The 21,155-nt window shown below is 38.5% G+C and overlaps 3 protein-coding genes across 3 annotated transcripts; 1 reads left to right on the forward strand and 2 right to left on the reverse strand.

Moving 5' to 3' along the window:
- Nucleotides 1-238: 238 nt before the first annotated feature.
- On the reverse strand, nt 239-9,928 carry LOC144664398 (protein O-mannosyl-transferase TMTC4-like). Its single transcript, XM_078525510.1, has 11 exons — nt 9,669-9,928; nt 6,770-7,366; nt 6,041-6,384; nt 5,439-5,602; nt 4,724-4,942; nt 3,980-4,207; nt 3,357-3,456; nt 2,452-2,666; nt 1,828-1,965; nt 1,428-1,514; nt 239-1,111 (listed from the first exon to the last, which is right to left on the reverse strand). Exons 1-11 carry the CDS (start codon nt 9,851-9,853, stop codon nt 899-901), a joined length of 2,490 nt encoding a protein of 829 aa, XP_078381636.1. The 5' UTR covers nt 9,854-9,928; the 3' UTR covers nt 239-898.
- A 1,373-nt stretch (nt 9,929-11,301) lies between these two features.
- LOC144664442 (CST complex subunit TEN1-like) lies at nt 11,302-14,515 on the reverse strand. Its single transcript, XM_078525559.1, has 2 exons — nt 14,415-14,515; nt 11,302-11,566 (listed from the first exon to the last, which is right to left on the reverse strand). Exons 1-2 carry the CDS (start codon nt 14,507-14,509, stop codon nt 11,302-11,304), a joined length of 360 nt encoding a protein of 119 aa, XP_078381685.1. The 5' UTR covers nt 14,510-14,515.
- A 281-nt stretch (nt 14,516-14,796) lies between these two features.
- Nucleotides 14,797-19,697, forward strand: LOC144664426 (beta carbonic anhydrase 1-like). The gene is made up of 4 exons (XM_078525538.1): nt 14,797-15,091; nt 15,524-15,751; nt 16,454-16,690; nt 18,537-19,697. The coding sequence occupies exons 1-4, from the start codon at nt 14,999-15,001 to the stop codon at nt 18,738-18,740; spliced, it is 762 nt and encodes a 253-aa protein (XP_078381664.1). The 5' UTR covers nt 14,797-14,998; the 3' UTR covers nt 18,741-19,697.
- The last annotated feature ends 1,458 nt before the right edge of the window (nt 19,698-21,155 follow it).

The raw sequence follows: 21,155 nt of genomic DNA on the forward strand, positions 1-21,155 counted from the left end.
ACTTGTGACTTGCGCGATGCAGTCGTTGTGTCACCCACAAATGACCACTGCTCACCATTAGAGTTCTCAGTAGCTCAGTGGTCAGAGCGTCCGACTAGTGTACGGAAGGTCGTGGCTTCGAGTCCCATCTGTGAACTCAGAATTTTTTTCTGAGTTCTTTCTCTCCACACATCAATCCATTATTATTTATTTGTAAAAACTTGCCAATTTTTTCAAGATTCGTTGTCCATGACGTAGCTCGTTTAAACCTCAGAAGGAATAAAAGGCACACTGCGGTGACAAACATGACAAAACAGCGCATGTCGTAAAACCTTTGCGTTGTTTTGTCATTTTTGCCATCGCAGTCAAGTGCGCCTTCTATTCCTACTGAAGTACTTTTGGTTTTTCGGTCAGAAAATCCGTCTCCGAGCATTGCGTAAGCCCGCGGCTTTTCCCGGAAAGGACGTTGCTAAGTAACATGACGTATCCATGGCGACTAACTTGAAGCGAAAAATGAGCAGAGTGTTGGAGCGACTTCTGCTTGTGTCTCAGTTAAGAACCGATTTGTTTTTCAGGTATTTATGCGAAGATTTGCCACGAACAGAATTTTTCCTCGGCTGCAATGCATGATAAAATCCGTAAGCGTTATATACTTAAAGCTTTGCAAGTATATTTACATATTTTTTAAGAAGCTTTAAAAATAACTTAAAAGGAAATGTGAACAACAATTATCGATAAAAGCGAAATTTACGAAATACACTATACTTTAGCTCCTGACCTAATTTTCGTGCACTTTCTTATAGTTCCTATAGTTCGAACTTTGATAGGAATCAAAATTCTTTGCCTTTGAATTTAGTAAGCTCATCTAAATGAACTCGCTGAAAGAAAAAAAAATGCATTTTACTACTAAGTAAAAGTTCTATTTTATACTTTTTTTGTTTAATCGTTGTAAACCCTCCCTGGCGCCAGTGTGCATATAATCTTTCTTCAGCACTTCATGATAATAATGTCTGGCTTCTTTGAGTGAACCTTTGAGCTCCAGAATCCTGCCAAGGACGTACTCGGCATCCTTGCTGTAAACATCATGAGCCAGGATATAACGAACCTCAGATTCAGCGGAATCAAGTTCTCCCTGGAAGGAAAGAAAAATGGTTTATTAACAGCGCGGTTATAAGCTCTATGAGCTTCTTGTTTAGACGGATGCATGCGAAGCTACTGTATATGACACAACAACAACAACAACAACATTTTCATCAACAACAACGACAACGACCAAGTTAGGCAACACAATTAACCAGAAAATATAAGAAGGTGTATTCAGTGTCAATGTCTCAAGTTCGTTTCAATTTAAATTTTAATGTTAACAATATTTATGATGACGATTTTAATGGTAATAAATGACGCTAACAACATAACAAATTGAAGAACAAATGACATTTTTTCAGAACCTTTAGAAGGTGAATTTGAACAAGTAGAAGGCGGCCGTCCAGATCCGAAGGTTTTAAGGCAACTCCTTTTCGTAAATACTCTTCTCCCTGAAAATTAAATCATCAAAAATACCCATCAAAGATTTTCACCCTCGAATATATTAGCATCAATTCAAGATAGCACAAAGTTATGGGCGCTTTCCATTCGACCAAAAATTTGTTTGGTTTGGAATTGTGGATGGTTTTTTTTGTTTGGAGAAATTTTTTTTTGTGAAGCAAGGAAACTATATGAAAGGTTATGTTAGGAACATGCTCAGTCCGGGCCATAACCAGAACTGGATATGTGGTGACGTCATCAGAAAAGGCAATATGGCCGCCAAAGCTAGGCACCGTCACAGTGTGTAAATGAAGAAGTGTTTACCTTCTTTATTCCCCTTTCGCTTCCACTTTTCACTTTTTTCTGCAAAACCGGCATCACAAGCATCTTACCAAGTGTGAGGAAAGGAATTGGATCCGATGGTGTCAACTTTGTTGTTTTAATGTATCTCTCCTCTGCTTTCTGTGGTCAAGAAAAAAAAAATGAAATGTTTCCCATTCAAGTAATCAGAGATTTGGTGGGTATATGGCCCCGGTGGGAGGGAGGAGTTCGGCAAGTAAAAAGACAAAATCAGTTAGCTCTAGTCATTGTTAGTAACAACCAGCCGTCCCTCCCTGGTAAGAGCGCGGTAAGCGTGGAGTTATGGGCCTTCTAACTCTTAACCGACGGAATGGAGGCGCTAGGGATGAGGAAGTCCAGAGAACTTGTGTAGAATTTTTTTTCAAACCATCAATAAGGTAGAAAGCTCTAGCAAAATGCACACAAAAGGATCAGGTCATTTATTGATTGGTTTGGTCGCCTTGGTGGCACAACTTTTTTCCCGGTATAAGCTTGGTCGTGTTGATAGCTTCTCACAATAAAAGCACTGTTATCCCACAATTTATGCACCTTTGACAAAAAAAAAACGCAAGACGCCTATACCTGATTATAATATTATTTATACTTCACCTTTTGTTTCCCAAGCTTTTCCAACACCACGCCATGAAAGTAATTGAGTTGTGGATTGTTAGGTCTGAGAGACAGTGCCTTCTGGTATTGAACATCCGCTTCACTGAATCTTCCCGTCACACGTAACAAATGTGCAAGGTTTATGTTGCCGTCAGCACTGTTAGGTTTGATTGACAGGGCTTTTAAGTAGCATTTCTCAGCCTCCTGCGCTCTCTCTGTGAAAAAGAATGTACAGGTAAACGTGGTCTGCACGTGGACTAAAGTGCCCGCAGCATTATTCGGACAGCGTGCCATAACAACTTGCCAGTACCCACACAGCGGTGTTCACAGCGGACAAACGTGGCGCGCGTGCGCTGTTCCCACAAAACTGCTGCTTATAAACGTCTGAAAAGTTAAGCTTTGTACGCCGCTTATGCATAAGAAATTTGATAATTGCCATTGACATAGTTTCCCGGCTCGTATTTTTGTTTCCCATGTAATGCTATTTTTGTAACGTTTTACTACAAAAGTCTTGCACCTTTTTGCGCATTCTCGTCCCCAGAGGCCGCGATCCTTCTGGTCAGCTGACCAGAAGGATCGCAGCCTCTGGAGACGAGAATGCTTTTTGCGTCAAATTCAAAGAAAAAATCGATGCGGCGAAAACCCGGAAGTGACGTTGGATTATTGCGTTTGACCGAGCACCCATCCACACTCGTGGATGGAGAGGGAGAGACTAGAGTTCAACGACTCAACAAAAATACCGTTTTCCCACAGTACTAAAAAATGTTCGCACATTTTTTTACATTACGAAGTAACTACTGGAAGGTTTAACGATCCTTCTACGAAGATGTTTGACCAAACTAACATGGGACCTCTTCTCGGACTGTTATTCTTTTAAGGGCTTCAGTAGCTTTAAACTTTCCTACCTGTGTTAAGCAGCACTAGACCCAGGTTCTCCCAAGCTGCGACGTAATGTGGCCTCAGGCGCAAGGCCTCACGGTAATGACCTTCACAAGACAACAGGCCCTGAGGAGAAAATAACAGATTAAGTTTCCAGTTTTACTGGGGTTTATTCTGTGCTTATTTCCCATGCAGGTCAATTTTTTATAGAACTAAAACACTCCTTTAGATCATAACAAATTCATTAAAGACCCGTTCACACAGGCGATTTTTGTCGCGCAACTCAAAGGCAATTTCTGTCGCGCCGAAGTTGCATGAAGTCTGCTGCGATATCGCGGCGATAAAAATGTGATAAGTCGCCATGAAGTCGCACCGAGTTTTCACGCGTGTAAACTAGGGAGGATAAAATCGCTGCGATATCGCAGGAGTTTCAAACCTGTTCGAAACTTGATGCAACTTCGGCGCGACAAAATCGCCTGTGTAAACGGGGCTTTAAGTTTGGGTGCGTCAAATTGTCAAAGGAAGTGCGACGAAGTGGCAAGGTAACAGACTGACACACATTATACGTCTGCAATGTGTGCAGAGAGATGTATTATCTTACATAATAGCTCTAAAATGCCTGCAGTCAGGTAAATGATATTAGGCTCACCTTCTTTGCTATAACATTTCCTAACATAACATGGATCTTGGCGTTCGTAGGGTTAACTTTGAGTCCTGATCTGGCCAGGGTCTCCTTGTTTTGCCATTCTGCATTACGGTGTACTGTTTTGAAAGCAAACACTAACAGAAGACTGTAAACAATTACTATGCCGGCGGCGTTGAGACCAAACGACCAGCTTATTGATGACGTTTCTTTCTTGACTTTTTCTTCAGAGTCCTGAATCGCGAAGGAAAAAAAGTGACGAAGGTATCATTCTGTTTTACAAATAACTCCAGATATAACAGTCCAGAGAAACCGGTTATTATAAATAAATAGCTATGCCCCAAGGATAGTTGGTCGACAAAGGGAAGTTTTTATATGGCGGAAACACAACTAGACAAATAAACAGCAGTGCTACATTTGGCATAAAGACTTTCTGTTGATTTCTTAGGTTAACAACGTGTAGAATCTTACCGTTGGCTCATTTTGTTTCAAAGAGTCTTAAGTTCAACCATGCAAGAACAATGACATACGCATTTTGTTCTAGAAATTCTCTTTAGCTTACGACAAACGCCATTTTGTTGTTTCAAAAAGGCCCCCAACGATCTTAGGCAGAAAGTCATTATTTTTACTCAGTAGAAAAATAATTAGACACCTGATGAAAACTTCTTTCACGTACATCCCTATGCTCTAAGCTGGTGCACATTCTCCCCGCTGCCGGTTCAAGAGTGAGAAAATGGAACCATAGCTCACCTCCTTTGTTAGGGATTCTCCTTTCGTTGAATCTTGAAATAAGATCGAAATTCCAAAAGGAACAAGAAGGCAAAGACCCATACTTGGAATGTAAAGAATTCTCTCAGCGACAACAAATCCAACGGGGAGAAAGAGATTGGAAGCCGGTAGAAAAGGTATGATCAACATAGCTAATGAAAGCAACACCACTCGTCTTCTGTGTAGAGAATCGCATTCGTTCTGTAAAAAACAGAAGAAACAAATGTTAATAACTTAATGCTATAAAGAGGTCTTAACCGATTAGTTTGAAAAGTAATGACGCGTTTATTTAGGTTTTACTTTTTATTGCTTCAAGACACCCGTGCATTACTGTACATCACGCACTGGCCAATCAGGAAGACGACACTTGTTCACACAGCCAATAAGGTGACACCAGAGGTTTGAACATTTCCCGCGCTTTTCATCTACTACCAACACTGCCTGATTTTGATTGGTTGGTGAAGTAAGTTACTAGCTTTGTGATTGGATGTCATTTTAGGACAGTCACTGGTTAAATGCTTTAATAACAGAATATACTGTTGTGGTGTTAGCTTTACTTGTGACAATGAAATCTTACTGGTTTTTTTTTTCACATTGAAATCCAAGATAGCCATTGAATTTAAACAACAGAGAAGACCTTTATAAAACTATGCACAGTTCCTACACCAAACCTCTTAATTGAATGACGATCACTTACCGTTAACGTTTTTTCTCCAGAATTCTGTGGTTCTTTAATCTTCATTTCCTTTCGCGCGTGTATGTTATTATCATTAGCATCTAACGTTAAAGAATTTGGTGAACACAGCTTGGGCTTTTCAGTCTTTTCAGGTGATGAGAAGGACGTGTTAGAAGATTTCACACCTGCAAAATTACATATAATAAGGCTAATGTCATCACATGTGGGCTTTACATGAGTATGACCTGCACTCGAAAATAACCTTAAGCTAACTTAGAAACTGTTTTATTACTGATGGACATTACAGCTCCTCAGAGAGCACGGGAATTACTCATACATAAGGGCACTTATTTTTGATCTGTGACGCGCATGTTCAACTTCACAGAAATGATTTTTGAACGAATAAATATGTGGGTTGGGCTTGGGGGACTCTTTGCAATTTCGGACGATGTGTGCCGCTGTGCCTACAAAACTTTCTGTTCCCACCTAAATGCAAAGATATTGATACCCTTTTTTAAGCTCCTTCTAAACTAAAACTGGAAATTTCTAACCCATGGTTCCAGTGTAAACCGATTGAAGTCCTGTTGTTTAAGATGCATGCACGATTTTTACGGAACTCTTACCATAACAGAACAACCAAGCCACGGCCACACTAAACGCAAGAGTTTCCGCATTGCGCATGTCCCACCAGGTTTCAATCCGGGATATGCTATCCATTGACCAATCATAACACAGGATGTTTGGACATAGAAGAAGGCGCGCGTTCAATGCACACAAGTAAGAATACGTTCTAAAGCGCGTCCATACGTCAGGGTGAAATAACGTTGGATTGTCAGACTCGGTAAAAGAAAGAACAAATCCTCCAGAAATTATCACAATTCGTAAGTAGAGAAGAATTACAGCCACAAAGGCCAAGATGGAAATTCTTTCGACCAAGCGCACAGTCCACTTTGGCCACTGCCTGAAACTGAAAACGAGAAAGAAAATAAAAATTTTCAAGAATATATCATTGAATTCGATTAACAAGGGAACAAGGACCCTTTTATGTCAGAATTCCCGTTGTAGCCCGCGATTCATTAGTCCGCAGGGTCGTTTCCAAGCAACATGTCATGCAACGGGTGGATGACCAACGTCGTTCCCAGGGTCTCCTCTTCCTTCTTCGAAGGAGAAAGACAAGACCGGCCCTGGGAAAGAGGTTGGCCAACGGTACTTCTCGTACTACTTCCGACTGGTCAACAAGAAAAAATCCTCGGCTACTTTTACAAGAGTTTTATAATACAAACAGCGTGCACTTATCACCCTTCGCTCCCCCCCCCCCCCCCAACAAAAAAGAAATCATTTACGATTCTTACCTAAATAACACCGTAGGCGAAAACGAGGCTTTTAACAAATACCCTGCGTTGAACTTGCAGACGAATACAAAGTCATACACAACACAAACTCCAAGAACTGTGATGCCGTTTTCTTTGCTGAATAGAGATAACACGCACCAGAAAATGCAGGAAGCAAGCCAGAGTCTTGAATACTTTGTTGGTCTTTTGCTGCTGTCGTTTGTAGTTCCCTCAGAGAAACAGTTAAAGTACGACAGCAACGCCAGAAGATAGAAAAATCCACAAAGAATATCCGCGCGACCAACAACGTTTGCGATAGCCTCAGTGTGGATTGGATGAAGCGCGAAAAATAATCCACACAGTAGAGACAATGAATTCGTTTTTGAACAAGCGCAGCCGTTAAAAATTCTTGTACATACATGAAGAAATAACATAGACACTACACTGTGTAAAAGAACATTAACTAGATGATAACCTATTGGATTAAGGCCTCCCAGAAGAAAGTTCCATCGAAATGTAAGAACAGTTATAGGACGGTAGGATTTGTGTGAGTCATTTCGTTTCATCGGAAGGCCCCAAAAGTCGTTTGCAAACAAGTTAGAAATTGGAGATGAAGTTCTGCAAAGGAAGAGATATATTTAAAGTTAATTAACTTTGCGGTGCAACAACTAAAAGAATTTATTGATTTATCATTAGCGTAACATGTTTAACGGCCTATTAACTGGCAAAACAGCACCTCTACTTGGAGTCTGGTCGTAAAAGTCGATCGACACGAACGGTTCCTCTCGTAGACATTCGAGCGCGCACCCTTCACCGCACCCCCCTCCCCCCAGCCTCTAGCTCGCAATGGCTTACCTCGATATTAAATTGACTGGGCTCAGAGAAGGAGATTTGTACCTAAGAAGCGACACTTTATAATCTTTTAGTGTATCGGTAAATTGTAAACGACAACCGTTTGTCGTTTGTGCCTCATTTGAATTCAAGTGCGGGAAACTCGAGGTCTTTTCGTCAACCACAAAAACGTCATCCTTTGTTTTTATAAATTTATCTATGCTAAACTACACTGCAGTTTCAGTTTGTGGTTAAAATAGGGAGCAAGAACATGTACTGAAATATAACCGCAAAAACCGACATTTGTATTTTTTGACAATGCACCTGTCAAAGTGGTTAGTTGCAGATTTTTAAAATAATATATCTATGTACGTCTATTCTTGACCATGGGTTGATTTAAATATATTTCTTTTTAGCTTTTTTTCGGTTCTGTAGCATGAGGCGTCTAGTGGTGTGCTAGTCGCTAGCATTTCTGTCAGTTTAGAGAGAGGCCCTGCTCACTGGAGTGCACTGAATTGACTTTATCGTGAATTTACAACTCGATACAACTGGGTTCCTTTCGAAAGCGCAAACCACTTACAGAAAAACTGAAAGACTTAGGATAAAGCTCGCGTTTGGAGAGATCCGAGGATCTTTAGAATTCTAGTCCCGCGAAAACGCGCCGAATTGAAGAAAACGCTTGGAGATGTCACATTTAACACTCGGCCTGGAAGTCTCTTTGGAAAACCAACACAAATGTCCTATACTCACAAAACACTTCAGTAACAAAATTCGGCTGTTCTATAAAAACTACTTTGATAATTGAAACTTCACCACAGCTCTAAGCTTTTCACGGCCAATTTGGGCATTACCTTTTATCAAAAAATTTTGTCGCGGTTTTATCCAAAGCATGTGTCTCCTTCGATAATTCTAAGTGGCATGTTTTTCTTCATATCATTTCGGTCTCAAATCCTGAGTTATTAATTTCTAATATCTCCTTACAAAAACAATTCAAGCAGGAAGGAAACAATCAAGAAACGTTTCGCACAAGGCCAAGGAACTGAAAGGGGTTTTAGAAATTCGCAGGTCGGGTGAAGTTTGTGTCAGAAAGTTTGTGATCATTATTCCAGATTAACTTCAGAATTTTTTCCTTTAAAAATTTCTGTGGGGCTGGTTTCGTGACTTCTACATCGACAAATGAGAATTTGACACTTTTCATAGGTCAATCTCGTACAAACCCCTACATCTTGACAGACAATTAGCGCCCTTGTTCCTGGCTTATTAACATGTACATAAACCAAGCTTACGTGTTACAATATCTTTCCATCTCATGCACTATTAAAGAATGTGTGATCGGCACTCTTAGACCTCTTACATTCAATAACTACGAACGTTTCTTTAATTACCCTTTTCGGCTTACAAAAATTTGCATTTTGTTTGGTTATTAATTTTGCATGGGGTCTTGTTCAAAACACAATTGAGCCGAATTTTTTTCTATTTTCTTAAGCTAAAAACAAACAATCTCCACAGTCGAAGTTAACAAAGTTGATATTTCTTGTTAAAATCGTACATTTGGTCAAATATAAAGGTAACATGTTCGATTACCGGGCTGATATCTTCATAGTTTTGTTTAAAACAATTAAGAAACCGCAGATTAATGGTGTCAGAAAACAATTATGTTACGAAACTGACGTTTCATAAATTACCCTCTTGCAAATTCGGGAACAGAGCTCACAAGCGGAAAAACATAAATTTAAACTCAGATCTTACTTTAAGACAAGAAAATGTCATGTAATAATACTCGCTAAGGTTATCGTTCAAGGATTGCCTTACACAATTTCAAAACCTTGCAATGTTAAATTGAACTAGACGGCATTGTATTAGTGTCATCGCTGAAATTAATACGAGCCACAAGCCAATTTTAAAGTTTCGCATTCGGCTCGTTTACCATTATTTTTTTCCGCAAAGGAAATCCCTCACTCATCTAAGACTTTTTCGCTTTTAAAACCCATTTTAGTAGTTAGGCACGTATGCGTAACTCATCGCTAAGGTTATCGCATCGTGGTAAACAATGGGCTTAAAATTACAGACGGAAAATACATTCGCTCACCTGATGTCCGAGTTCGTCTCAATGACTTCATAGTCGTCATAAACAAACTCCCCAAACAGGGAGTTTAAATAACACACAATCGCAGTGATCCCTACAAGAAGGTAGGGTTTAAAATTGCGCGTTTGATTCGGTGATTTTTCCGTTTCTTTCGAATGTTTTCTGTTTAAATTTTGTAAGCGCGCCATTCTAGTGTCTTTTCACCTGGTTACACACAAACAATGCACAAACTCTGCCTGGGAGGGGAGGTACGGTTGTTAATTATACGCAATGAGAGTAAGCAAATTTATGCCAGTTTTTTTTCTCCTTTTCACCGTCCCCCCCCCCCCCCCCAAAAAAAAAAAAATCCCGATAAAATGTAGCTGAATGTTAAAAAAGGAAATATCTCATTCTAGATCATCAAAAACACTATTCATGAACAGATTCATAAATCTGCAAAATAAACTGATATTTCCTACAAAAATAACAAACAATTTGTTATCTAAAGACAACTCTGATATAATATGCACATAACTCAAACTTTTTTGAGAGATTAATCTACTAACATTATTTTTGTTGCTCTGTTATTTGTCTTCCTATCTTTTTTCCAAGTAAACAGATGTTAACAAAATATTAAGTAGTTCCCAAGTCAGTGATGAATTTTAATTTTCTCCTTACAAATCAACACAATGTCAAGCAGATAGGTGATGAGAATAGAGAAAATCATCAACAAGAGAACATTGTCTTGATGTAACACAAAATTCTCATAACTCACATTTAAAGCAATATATGGAAGACAGTAAGGAGAATTGATTTTTTTATTGGGACTTGCAGCTGTACAACAAGTCATGCAAATACTCTCTCCTCTGCAGAGGCCTCTTATTTTTTCGTACAGGCCGGGAAATGGAAAGAGGTGAAAAGTAAGCGCACCGAGCCTGGGGAGAATTAAAACGAAAGCGTGCGGGGGACACTCGGAAGGGAAAAAGCAAGGCTAGAGGCATCTACTGCTTCGCTTTTCCCATCGTGCCCCACGCTCCCCTATTTTTAATTTTTCATGTTTTTCGCCTTCCCCCACTGAAAGAGCCTCTGTAGTCTGGAGGAAAGATATGCAAATAAATAATAATTTTTTTTTTTTTAAAAAAGGAAATGCTGAAATTATTTACATTACATTTTGGTTCAAAATTGTTTGAACCAGTGTGTTTTTCATAAAGCAGTAATTTACTGCTTTACAAAATGTCAAACAAATGCCTTGTTTTGAAGGTTCCATGAAAAATCCTGAAATTCTCACAGCAAATCAAAAATAAAATTTTGAGTCCGAAATGGAACATTTTCATGTATAGTAAATCTTCAGGGTTGCTGGAAATTTATTGCTTTCTGCATTAATTTCTCAAAATGTCTGGATTTTCAGTTCCTACTGGAGGTCCTACTAGCTGCAACTGATTGGAAAATGACATACCCAGGGTGTTCATTAGGCATCGGAGATCGGAGAATTCTCCTTCTACTACGTAGAATTCTCCGGCTAAATTTCAAAGGCCTCTACCTATTTTCTAATTAAGATGCGGAACCTTTAAATATCATTCTCCGGTTACTTAACACTATTCTCCAACTATTGCAATTCTAAATGAAAACCCTGCATACCGCTGCAATAAAGTTATTCTCAAGAAACTGCTGGTACATCTTCCTTTAGGAACTTTCTTCTGATATCCAAAGCCTGGTTAAAGAGTTCCATATCCATCCCGTCAATGCAAGAAGCAATTCTTGCTCGTAAGGTCATCTTTTCATTGATGTCAATTTCTCCTATAAATTGATACAGCGAACCTCTGTTGAATGCCATTGGTTCCACAAGGGAAGTGTCAATAACCAGTTCACAGCCCTCCTCACAAACCTTCAGTTCACTTCTTGTAATATCATGAACCATTGCCCTGTAAATAGATACAGTGTTAGTTATGCGTCTCTGCCACTTAAGATCATTGAAAAAAATCCCTTACATCACGACACAATTTTGAAGCTCTCTAGGGGTATCTCATTTTTCAGACTTGGAAGTGGGGAGGGCGGGGTGGTGGTATTCTGCAATAGAAAACCAGAGGCAGTGAAATGTTTTGGAACGTGGGGAGAGCTCTGGGCGGGGGGGGGGGGGGGGGGGGAGGTTCCAAGACTGTCCCAAAATTTCTCGGCAGGTTTTCCTTTTCAGGTTTTCGCCAAAAATGATCCTGTCGAAACGATCATGAGACAGAATATCTTAACAAATCAATTTTACACTGTGGTCGCAACATTTTTGGCACCAAAATGTGGCGGGCTTGGGCCCCCAAAATTTTTGTTTGGGGGGGGGGGGGAGGGCTCTAGCCCCCCTGCACCCCCTGCTCTGCCGCCTATGAAAACTTGGCAGGTTTGCATTTGAGCCCTAGAGACTGTCACCCCTAGCCTGTGTATTAATATTGCATGGTTTATAGCTGCCTTCTTGGATTCCGATATGCAGCTAAAAACACTAGCCTACGTTGCAGACGAACAAAACCCCGGTTTTTGAGTTATTTTTTCAAAAATAGCTCTTTAGTCGTCGTGTCCTTGTAATCAGTGGGTCAGTGAAGTATGTGTGTTTGTCACACCAATCAGATTTCAGGTACTATCAGAACCAATAAAATTGCAGTTTATAAAGGGGAAGCAATCTGACGTAGTCAGCAATTTCGTTCAAAGTTTTTAGATTAGAAGGAGGCGGAATCGGTGAGTTGTGATTTAACCCTGGATTAAAAACGTTTTTCGTAACGCCCGCCTGCTTACAACGCACACGCCGTGAGCAAAAGGCCCAACACTAACTGGTTATTCGTCTTATTCGAGCGTACGTTTGGAGAGGCTAGCTTTCCATTTGCACAAAGCAGATTTGAAGAATAATGTGGTCATTACTTTTGCCGTCCGCTTTGTGAAGTTCGTTGAGAAATTGGAAAGTTTGTTATGAAGTTGCCAAATAGGTTGCGAGTTTTTGAATCAAATTGTGAGCTTCGATACAAAGTTCCTAACTTCGGCCCGAAATTAATAAAACCTTCTATAATTATGTTATCAAAAAGGGCTTTCTACGCTAAACTGTTGGAAACAAATGTCATAAAAATAAAAAACTTTTATGTTCAGCGAGCCGTAAACACGTTGTCTCGAACAAATTAGTCTGTTGCGTCGCGTCGGCTTCGATTAAAATCAATAAACCATCCAGTTTCATCCGGTTTACAAACGCAGAAGACTTGAAATTGAAGACAGTGAAGATTATGCCTCACAGAAATCGTTAAATATGTGTTTTCATACAAAAAAGTTAAAATTTGACCAAATTTCTACCTGCATAAGATTTATTTATCGCCAAATCACTTGCGTGATCGCTGTTGCGAAACGTTGTCTTGCACTTCAAGCTACTTCAACTTTCCTTGACAAGCTCTAAAATCTTCGAGTTCAGAAATCGCCATGACTTTCGAGCAACATGTCTTGTTTCTCCTCAACAACCAAAACTTAGAAAGTTCAGTCGGGCCGAAGTTGGGAACTTATCGAAGTTCGCAATTTGATTCGCAAACTCGCAACGTAATTGGCAACTTCATAACAAAGTTTCCAATTTCCCAACAAACTTCGCAAAGCAGGCGGCCAAAGTAAACTGAAATCAACTGTAAAACATCTCGTTCAAACATTTAATGAACCGGTACAAGTATTAACTTTGCTGATAAAAGCAACTACGATCGAGAGCAAAAACAGAATACGAGCGTGCCATTCCGTGACAATTCGATAACTCAATTAGTTCTTGTTTGTTGAATAGAATTAATGTTGTGAATGAACGAAAATCTTTGTCGAACAGTTCTGACAGAAAACAAATACTCCAGGTGTACTGCGCTTTAAAGAACTTTCCCGAAGAAAGTGGTTTTTGATTTGATGCGTTTATTACTTCGTTTATTATAGTACTTTTTGTTCAATGTCTATATGGAATCGTGGATTTTTCGAGAAAAACAAGGGTATCGTGTTACGTTCGTTTTTAAAAAACAGAGGTCTCATGTTAAAAAAGTGAGAAAAACAACAATATCATGTTTCAGTGTTTGGCAAAAAGCCAAAAGTATTCTGTAACAAACAAAAGTAACACGTAACGGTTGCAACAAAGCTAGCAACAAAATAGCCGCTTAACCAGAATAAGAACGTGCCATTTTGTGACATTTTGATAATTGAATTAGTTTTTGTTTTTCAATTAAATGATGAAAATTTACATATTGAATAAAACAGTTCTGATGTATCAAAATGCACGTAAAAGTTATTTTGTTTGCAAGCAAATTTTGTGCAAAAAGTGACTCCGTGGGCCGCCATACACAAATAGCTCAACCCATGGCATAAACCATCCCAACAGGACAATCACCCAGTTTCTCCCCAAGCCACCCCATAAATTGAAAAAATAACTCCTGCACGCTTAGCGTGCCTATGTTTTTTGTAACCGGGGTTTTGTTCGTCTGCAACGCAGGCTACTAAAACACTCAATCAGAATATTCAGCATTTGCTCACTAAAGAAATATGGGATCTAAACTGCAGAATACCCTGCAGATGAGATTCATCTTATTGAACAACAATAGTTCCTATTGTTTCCTGCCTCGTTCTTCAAAGAGTTCCGACTCGGTGAATCTCATTTGCGGGATATTCTGCAGTTGCTGACGGATTTTGTCACAAACTTCTCTTCCATCGCGGGTTTGTGACTGAGGATAGGTCGAAGGTGAAATAAAATACAGAAGTATAATAGAATATTGAGTATTATAAAATTATTACCTTCCCCAGGTTCTGACAGATTTACCATCCAACCGTGTTCCCAAGTGAAGCACTTCTTTCAAGCGAAGAATCTGACCACTCGAAATACCCGCCATGTTGAATTTATTCAACGACGGGGAGACTGGAGACAAAATACTTATTTTCCAGCATTAGGGAGGGTGGGTAGGGATGCCAGAAAATATACTTGTGTAAAAATTTATTTTCAAAGTAAATAAACTAAATTTCATGCATTTCGTAAAATATAAGTGAACAAGGGAGAATACCATTATTTTGGTGAAGAACTATTTCAAAATTATGACCGAAATTACAAACTTCTCCTACCCCTCCCTAGCTAAAGTAATTTTTGGCGCTTGGGAGGCCTTGCACTTTTGATACTTCTGGTACCCGTAGTACGTTTGACGTTTTACAGAACAAAGTACAGGGCGTTTGCAGTTGAAAACATCTTTTCCTTTTACATTGTTTTAGTCAGATCAAGAGGTACCTGACGTGAAGTCATCCAGGGAATATTAAGCTTGAGTTTATATATTTCATTCTGAGTGAAGCACCGCACATAAAAACGTGCGCTATAGCCTGTTTTGACGAAGATGGAGAAGCTGCTACAAGGAATTGTTAAATTCAGAAATCTTGTTCGACCATCCATGCTACCAACACTCCAGAAACTTGCCAACAAAGCTCAGGTAAAATTAAGCTTAAAGATCTTGATTTAAAACTGCCCTACTAAAATTTGCTCGTTTGCTTCTTGTTTGCTTGCAATCTTACATAATAGTAGACAAAGCTAAAAATCATTTAATGTAACGTGCAAGCTTTATACATAAGCTTGTCGATTAATAGTTCTGGTTTATGTACCATTCTACAAGTAGGTAGGATAGGAGAGGATAGCCTTTATTTTGCAGGTTTAAAAGGGGAAGTGTATAAAAGAAAATTAAGTCAGGCCAGTTTAGATGTTTCTTGACTTTCCGGCATACTTGAGTCAGAGTGTCAAAACATTTATTATTCAACATCCTTTCTCTGTTGATGTATTCAAAGTGCAATAAAGCAGGAATTACTTGGAACAAAACCAGTTTGTAGTTATAATTTATTCATCTACTTTCTGACTTTCTTCTGTTCAGCCTCGCATGCTGATGATCACATGTATGGATAGCCGCCTGTGTCCAACCAACTTTACACAAGCAGATCCTGGAGACATGTTTATAGTTAGGAATCCTGGAAACATCATGCCACACAATCAGCTGTTTGGGGAAAATCATCACAGTGTGCTTTCAGAAAGAGCAGCTTTGGAGCTAGCAATTTCGACTGGAGTTGGACACATTGCAGTGTGTGGCCATTCAGATTGTAAGGTAAGTATATATTTATTCAGCGCTGCTGTTCCAATGCATTCAGTACTGCTGTAATGCCGTAACCCCTCCTTCTCACTGTTACAGTAATTTGATGCATCTAGGAGCTCGTAGCCAGGATTGTACATCTTCTGCATCAAGTCTATAAGACAACCTATGCCCAGATCGGTCTGTATTAGAACATATTTGACAGAATTCTTTAAAACCTACCATAGAGTAGCCAATCAAACCAAAGTCAATAATTTTTTGTATTATTAACACAAATAACAAATTCTTCTCAATCTGGATAAATGAAGGCATTAAGGTAAGGTATTATATACTGCTGGCTGTGTAAGCAGCATGGCTGTGCTGTCACTGAAATCATGTTTAAGAAATTGAACTGTGATCAAATTATCTCATACTACAGGGACAAGAAGTCAAGGAGATTTTTGTTGTATAATCGAGGCCCCATTGGGGTTTTAGGATTATTAGAGGATTTAAGAGAAGGGATATGGGTTATTTGTATAATTTGCATTTTAAAATGTGGATTATTTTTGGTCATTGTCTTCAGGGATATCTGTTTTTTTACAAAATTGGGATATGGATTATATCCAAAATGTGACCCAGAATTATGGATTATTCAGACTCTTTCCTCCCCCCTCCAACAGGGCGTCATAATTAAGGTTACCTTTTGATCACCATGATTTGATTTTTGAACATTTTTAGGCAATGACCTGCCTGTACCATTCGCATGACGATAATGCTTCTAAAGATTCTCAAGACTCTTGGGTATCCAGCTGGCTCAAGCGATATGCACAATCCTCTTTGACAAAGTTTGAGCAGTTTTCACTTCATGGAAAACAGACAAAAATAGATTTCAGCAGCAATGCCAAGGACAAAGACAAGTTAGAAATGATGTTTGACGAAAAACAGAATCTGTCAGATGTTGATAAGCTTTCCCAGGTAATTGTTCTGTTACTGATAGTTTTAGAATGCATGCATTATATTACTTCTTTTTTGATGTCGTAGTTCTTTTTTGTCCTAATTTACTTGCTGAGTTAGTTGTAATAGTCTTTAAATTAACTCAGTAGATGACTTTTTTCTTTACGGTTTTATTTTCAATGTTGTTACAAATATCGTGTAATACCTATACTACTATTACATTTTCCATGTTACATCAATACCAGTACTAATACAAATTACAGTCCTATATATATTACAAGTTTATCATAATTAATAATTTTTACAAGTAAATTACAGATTCTGATTGCAAACAACTAAAGAATTAACAAACAAGAAGCTACTGAGTAGCTTGAAACCGGGTGGTTAATGATTAACCACTCTTTTGGATAACAAGAAAGCCAAAGGCTTTTAGACGAACCCAGTAGCGTTTATATTTCCTTGTGTTGCTGTTCAACAAGAAGTGCGTTATGCTAAAGCGTGACATGCGATATACGATACTCGGTTGTCAGCATTAAAGGTCAAAGGCACTTTGATCACTTTTGAAGACTTTGAAGGTGGATATATCAGAGTTGTTTTCGTTTTACTTTTAAAACTCATAAAATATAACGTGACTCTTTCATTTATATCTCGTACTGGTCATTTCTAACTTAGCAGCAATTCTATTTGCACTGTGGTCTAAGCGATGATTTATTGTTAAGTTAAACACATGGAAAACGCGTATAACGCACGTAATTTTAATCCCTCAAGTGGCAAGTAATTTTAAACATTTCCTCCGTCCCATTCCCCTTCCCCCATTGAGGCAATTTCAAGTGGGTGATGAAAGATGACCAGTTTTAAGCCAATCAACATGCGTGACCTTCAATGCCCTACCGACAAAAAAAAAACGACGACAAAAAAAAAACGCCGCCGGGTAGATTATGAACCGGGGGGCACCAGACTCCACTCGGTTAAAAAAGAAAACTGTCACACGAAAACACGCACAAACACAAAAGGCACATAGATATATATTTATCTATCTATATAAAGAGAACAAGGCTAAACGATACCAATATCTATAAAAGTTTAGCAAGAATTGCTTCCCATCTTTTCCTGAGACTTGCAAATATCCCATTTTTGTTTGCTATATATTTCTCGGTTTCAAACTTATTTTTACCTTTTTTAAGAAAAATATTAAAATCAGGATATATGCCAGCTTTTCTACATTCCCAAATACACAGTTTTCCGAGAATTTTAAGATAGTTCATAATATCAGTCCTATTTAGAAGCCCAAGTATAAAGTGTTTTAAAGTCATAGTAATGTTTTCCTTAACAAGTTCAAACCACCAAGAGGAGAATGTTTTTCAAAAGATTTGCGCATGGGAGCATTTAAAAAATAGGTGATGCAGCTCTTCTTGTGAAGAGTACACTTAACTCATTAGATGACACACCTGGAAACACACACAGATTTCCAGTTGTTGTTTACAGTGCTACATGCTGAACCCTTGCAACGTGACAAAGATTTTTTATTAATTTGGAACTTGACAACTCCGCCTTTTTACAGTTCTTGCACTTAAGTTGGCCAGTTCAAACAAAAGCCATCAGCCAATTAACTGATTTCAACCAGTCACATAATCATTTGTGTTTTCATTAATTTATTTGTTGGTTGGTTTGTTTGTTCGTTCTTATGCATCAGTGCATATTGTATTGAACTAGTTTCTTTCTATTTTTTCAATTTATTATTGATAATTTATAAATTAATAATTTTGACGATGTTAAATTTTAGCCAAAACTCGCTACCGCCCTTCTTGCGCCAAGCACTTCAATTGACTTTTATTCATTACGATTTCTGCTTTTGCCACAATTGCAGGTACATGTTCTTCAACAAATGCAGAACGTCAAATCATATGGACATGTGAGCAGCAAACTTGATGAAGGTTCACTCCAGCTGCATGGTCTCTGGTTTAATATAGGAAGTGGAGAAATGTTCATGTACTCAAAAACTCACAAGCGATTTGTTGTTATCAACGAAGAAACTCTGAATAGTACTTTTGGCCATTTGATTAATGCATAAATTTTAGGACTTAAATACCAGACTTTTGAATAGCCAAAATTTATATTTGTGTTGCAGGAAACCTAAAAATAATATTCCATTTTTATTAAAAATTGCTATAATATTAGAGCACTGAAACTGTTAACGAACATCTTTAGCTGCGGCTGGCTTGGATGGAAACGGATTGCAACTTGAAAAAGTTAAGCCAATGTTTTCAAGTTGTTTCTGCACATCGTCAAAAAATCAGTATTTATAACCGTTGCTTGATTTCTATCCGCAAATTATGTAAGGTTATATCTTCCTTTAGATGTTCAAAGATAATGTTTTAATGGGTTAAAAACTAATTTCAGAATAGTTTAGACCAAAAATCTGCAATATCACTGTGACATAGCTCCTTTGAAAATATGGTCATATTTGGCCAAGTATTGGTGTGATTGTTATAGAGCGGTTTTCACTTGAGTGTTGAAAGTAAATTGCATTTGCTTTGGTTTTGCATTACTATGCTTAGTGATTGGCTTAAAAATCTCGCGCCACTTTCTCAGCCAATCAGAACTAAAACCAAAACCAATCGTGACTCGCTCGCGCACGTTTTCCCGCGCTTCGTGCCACCTGCATGTATTTGCTTCGAGTTTTGATTGGTTCACGTGTCCTTTGTGATTGGCGAGAGTAATTACTTTGGTTTTGGTTTTACGACACTCAATTGAAAACTGCTCTAACTCAATGAACAGATTGTGTGTGTGTGGGTAAGCTCAATGGCCTTTGGCTAGTAAAATAGGAACTTTTCTAAGTAAATATTTTAGGGCTTTTGATGCCTGGTGTATAGTTCTGAAACAAAGTAATTATTGTGCAAACAAAGAGTTTATAATAATGTACTGGTATTAGGTAATATTTATTTGGTTAACAAAATTAATATAAGGCTCGCTTAAACTATATGTAAAGAAATATTTTCATGTTTAAAATGAAAGTATCTTTGACTCAGTCCTAGTCTCCGTTATGAAGATATTCTTATTAATCCCCCTGGTTCACTCAATAACCTAGAGACTGAAGAACAGCTTATTAGGTTTTTCTTAGGGAGTACTGGCTTCATGCTAACAGAAACTATGAAAGTGCTGATAATCTTTCAATTTAATTTCTTGCGTAAAGCCAAACATTTATTTGACCTCACTATATTATCACGGCAAATCCAGTCTGAAAGAACACGCGAGTAGGGAACGCAGGGCGTGCGCGTAGATCACGCGAAAAATCGCGAGGGAGACTACACGCGGAGAACAACAAGCAAACGCGAGAACCCGCGAGAGATCCTCGCTTGATGCCAGTCGTGTGCAACCTTCTCTGGTTGGATGACTTTGGCCTTAGCTACACCCACTGCTTCTAATGCGATGCAACATTCTCTTTGTAAATTTTTGGGGGGTGTTGGGGAAGAGACAGTTTTTCTCAAAGGATAAAGCCTGGGTTTCACTAGCGACGCAAGCACAAGCGCAAGCATAAGCGCAGTCACGCAAAAAGGACAAATTGTGGTCCTTGTTCTTACGCTTGCCGCAAGCACAAGCGTAAAACTGCAATGCGTTTGTGCTTGTGCTTAAGAGACAGATTCTGAATTTTTCGAGATTCGTCCGACAGAAAGGGAATTTCAATTTTATTTTTATTTGCCCCAAATAAACCTTTTAGTAAACTATTTTCGAAAATGACATTAAACGGTTCAGTTTCCTTTAACTTTTTTTAAAATTAAGAAAAGTTAAAAATTCGAAAAGCAAATCCACCGTGGCGACCATTTTGGATGAAATTTAAGGTGTTTTCACGACACTCGTGTATACATACCAAACAACTACTCAGTATACCCTTTACACAGCTGTTTAGGTATCTCTTGAAGTTTATTTTCAGATATATTTTGTTCGAAAATATCACGTTTAAGAAAAGTTACGATCTTCGACAACCGACCCATTTCTAGAACATAAACGACAGGGCGAATATTAGCTAACTTCAAGATTGTCAAAAGCGGTCTGGTATATTGTTTTGGAGTTAAAAAACAACACCAAATTGAAGCTAAACCTTTCTTCTCTCTGTCTGAAAAATATTACTGGTGGCCCGTAAAAACTGTTCCGCTGAGAGAATTAACCATAAAGGCTGTTTTTCGCTCTGACTCTCTCTATTTATAGTAACTATTTGTGAATTTGTCCCGAAATATAATTCTTCCTAGCGGCTTTTGTACCGTAAAGATCCCGATTAATGCCACGAAAGAACTTGAACGTTTAAACAGGTTTTAAAATTCAGTGTGCATCGGTCTTGGTAGTTGCTCTAGCAAGAAAGAACAGCTTTCGTTGCGGGATTAGTAATTAGGAAGATGTACGTTTCGGTCTCGACATTCTGTCTGGATGTGAACGGCGTGGTATAAATTAAATTAAAGGCAAATCACGCTTCTCATAGATAGAACAAAAT

Source organism: Oculina patagonica, chromosome 8 (assembly GCF_052425735.1).
Source record: "Oculina patagonica isolate OP01 chromosome 8, crgOcupat, whole genome shotgun sequence".
NCBI classification, from domain to species: domain Eukaryota; kingdom Metazoa; phylum Cnidaria; class Anthozoa; order Scleractinia; family Oculinidae; genus Oculina; species Oculina patagonica.

Bases quoted from the DNA above. Each gene is read 5' to 3' on its own strand.
- LOC144664398 (XM_078525510.1), bottom strand. From the start codon at position 9,853: ATGGCGCGCTTACAAAATTTAAACAGAAAACATTCGAAAGAAACGGAA. The intron at 3,457-3,979 runs GTGAGCCTAATA...TTTTCTCCTCAG, and splicing joins GAAATGTTATAGCAAAGAAG to GGCCTGTTGTCTTGTGAAGG. The intron at 2,667-3,356 runs GTAGGAAAGTTT...TCTTTTTCACAG, and splicing joins TCTAGTGCTGCTTAACACAG to AGAGAGCGCAGGAGGCTGAG.
- LOC144664442 (XM_078525559.1), bottom strand. From the start codon at position 14,509: ATGGCGGGTATTTCGAGTGGTCAGATTCTTCGCTTGAAAGAAGTGCTT. The intron at 11,567-14,414 runs GTAATAATTTTA...ATCTATTTACAG, and splicing joins TCTGTCAGAACCTGGGGAAG to GGCAATGGTTCATGATATTA.
- LOC144664426 (XM_078525538.1), top strand. From the start codon at position 14,999: ATGGAGAAGCTGCTACAAGGAATTGTTAAATTCAGAAATCTTGTTCGA. The intron at 15,752-16,453 runs GTAAGTATATAT...GAACATTTTTAG, and splicing joins GTGGCCATTCAGATTGTAAG to GCAATGACCTGCCTGTACCA. The intron at 16,691-18,536 runs GTAATTGTTCTG...CCACAATTGCAG, and splicing joins ATGTTGATAAGCTTTCCCAG to GTACATGTTCTTCAACAAAT.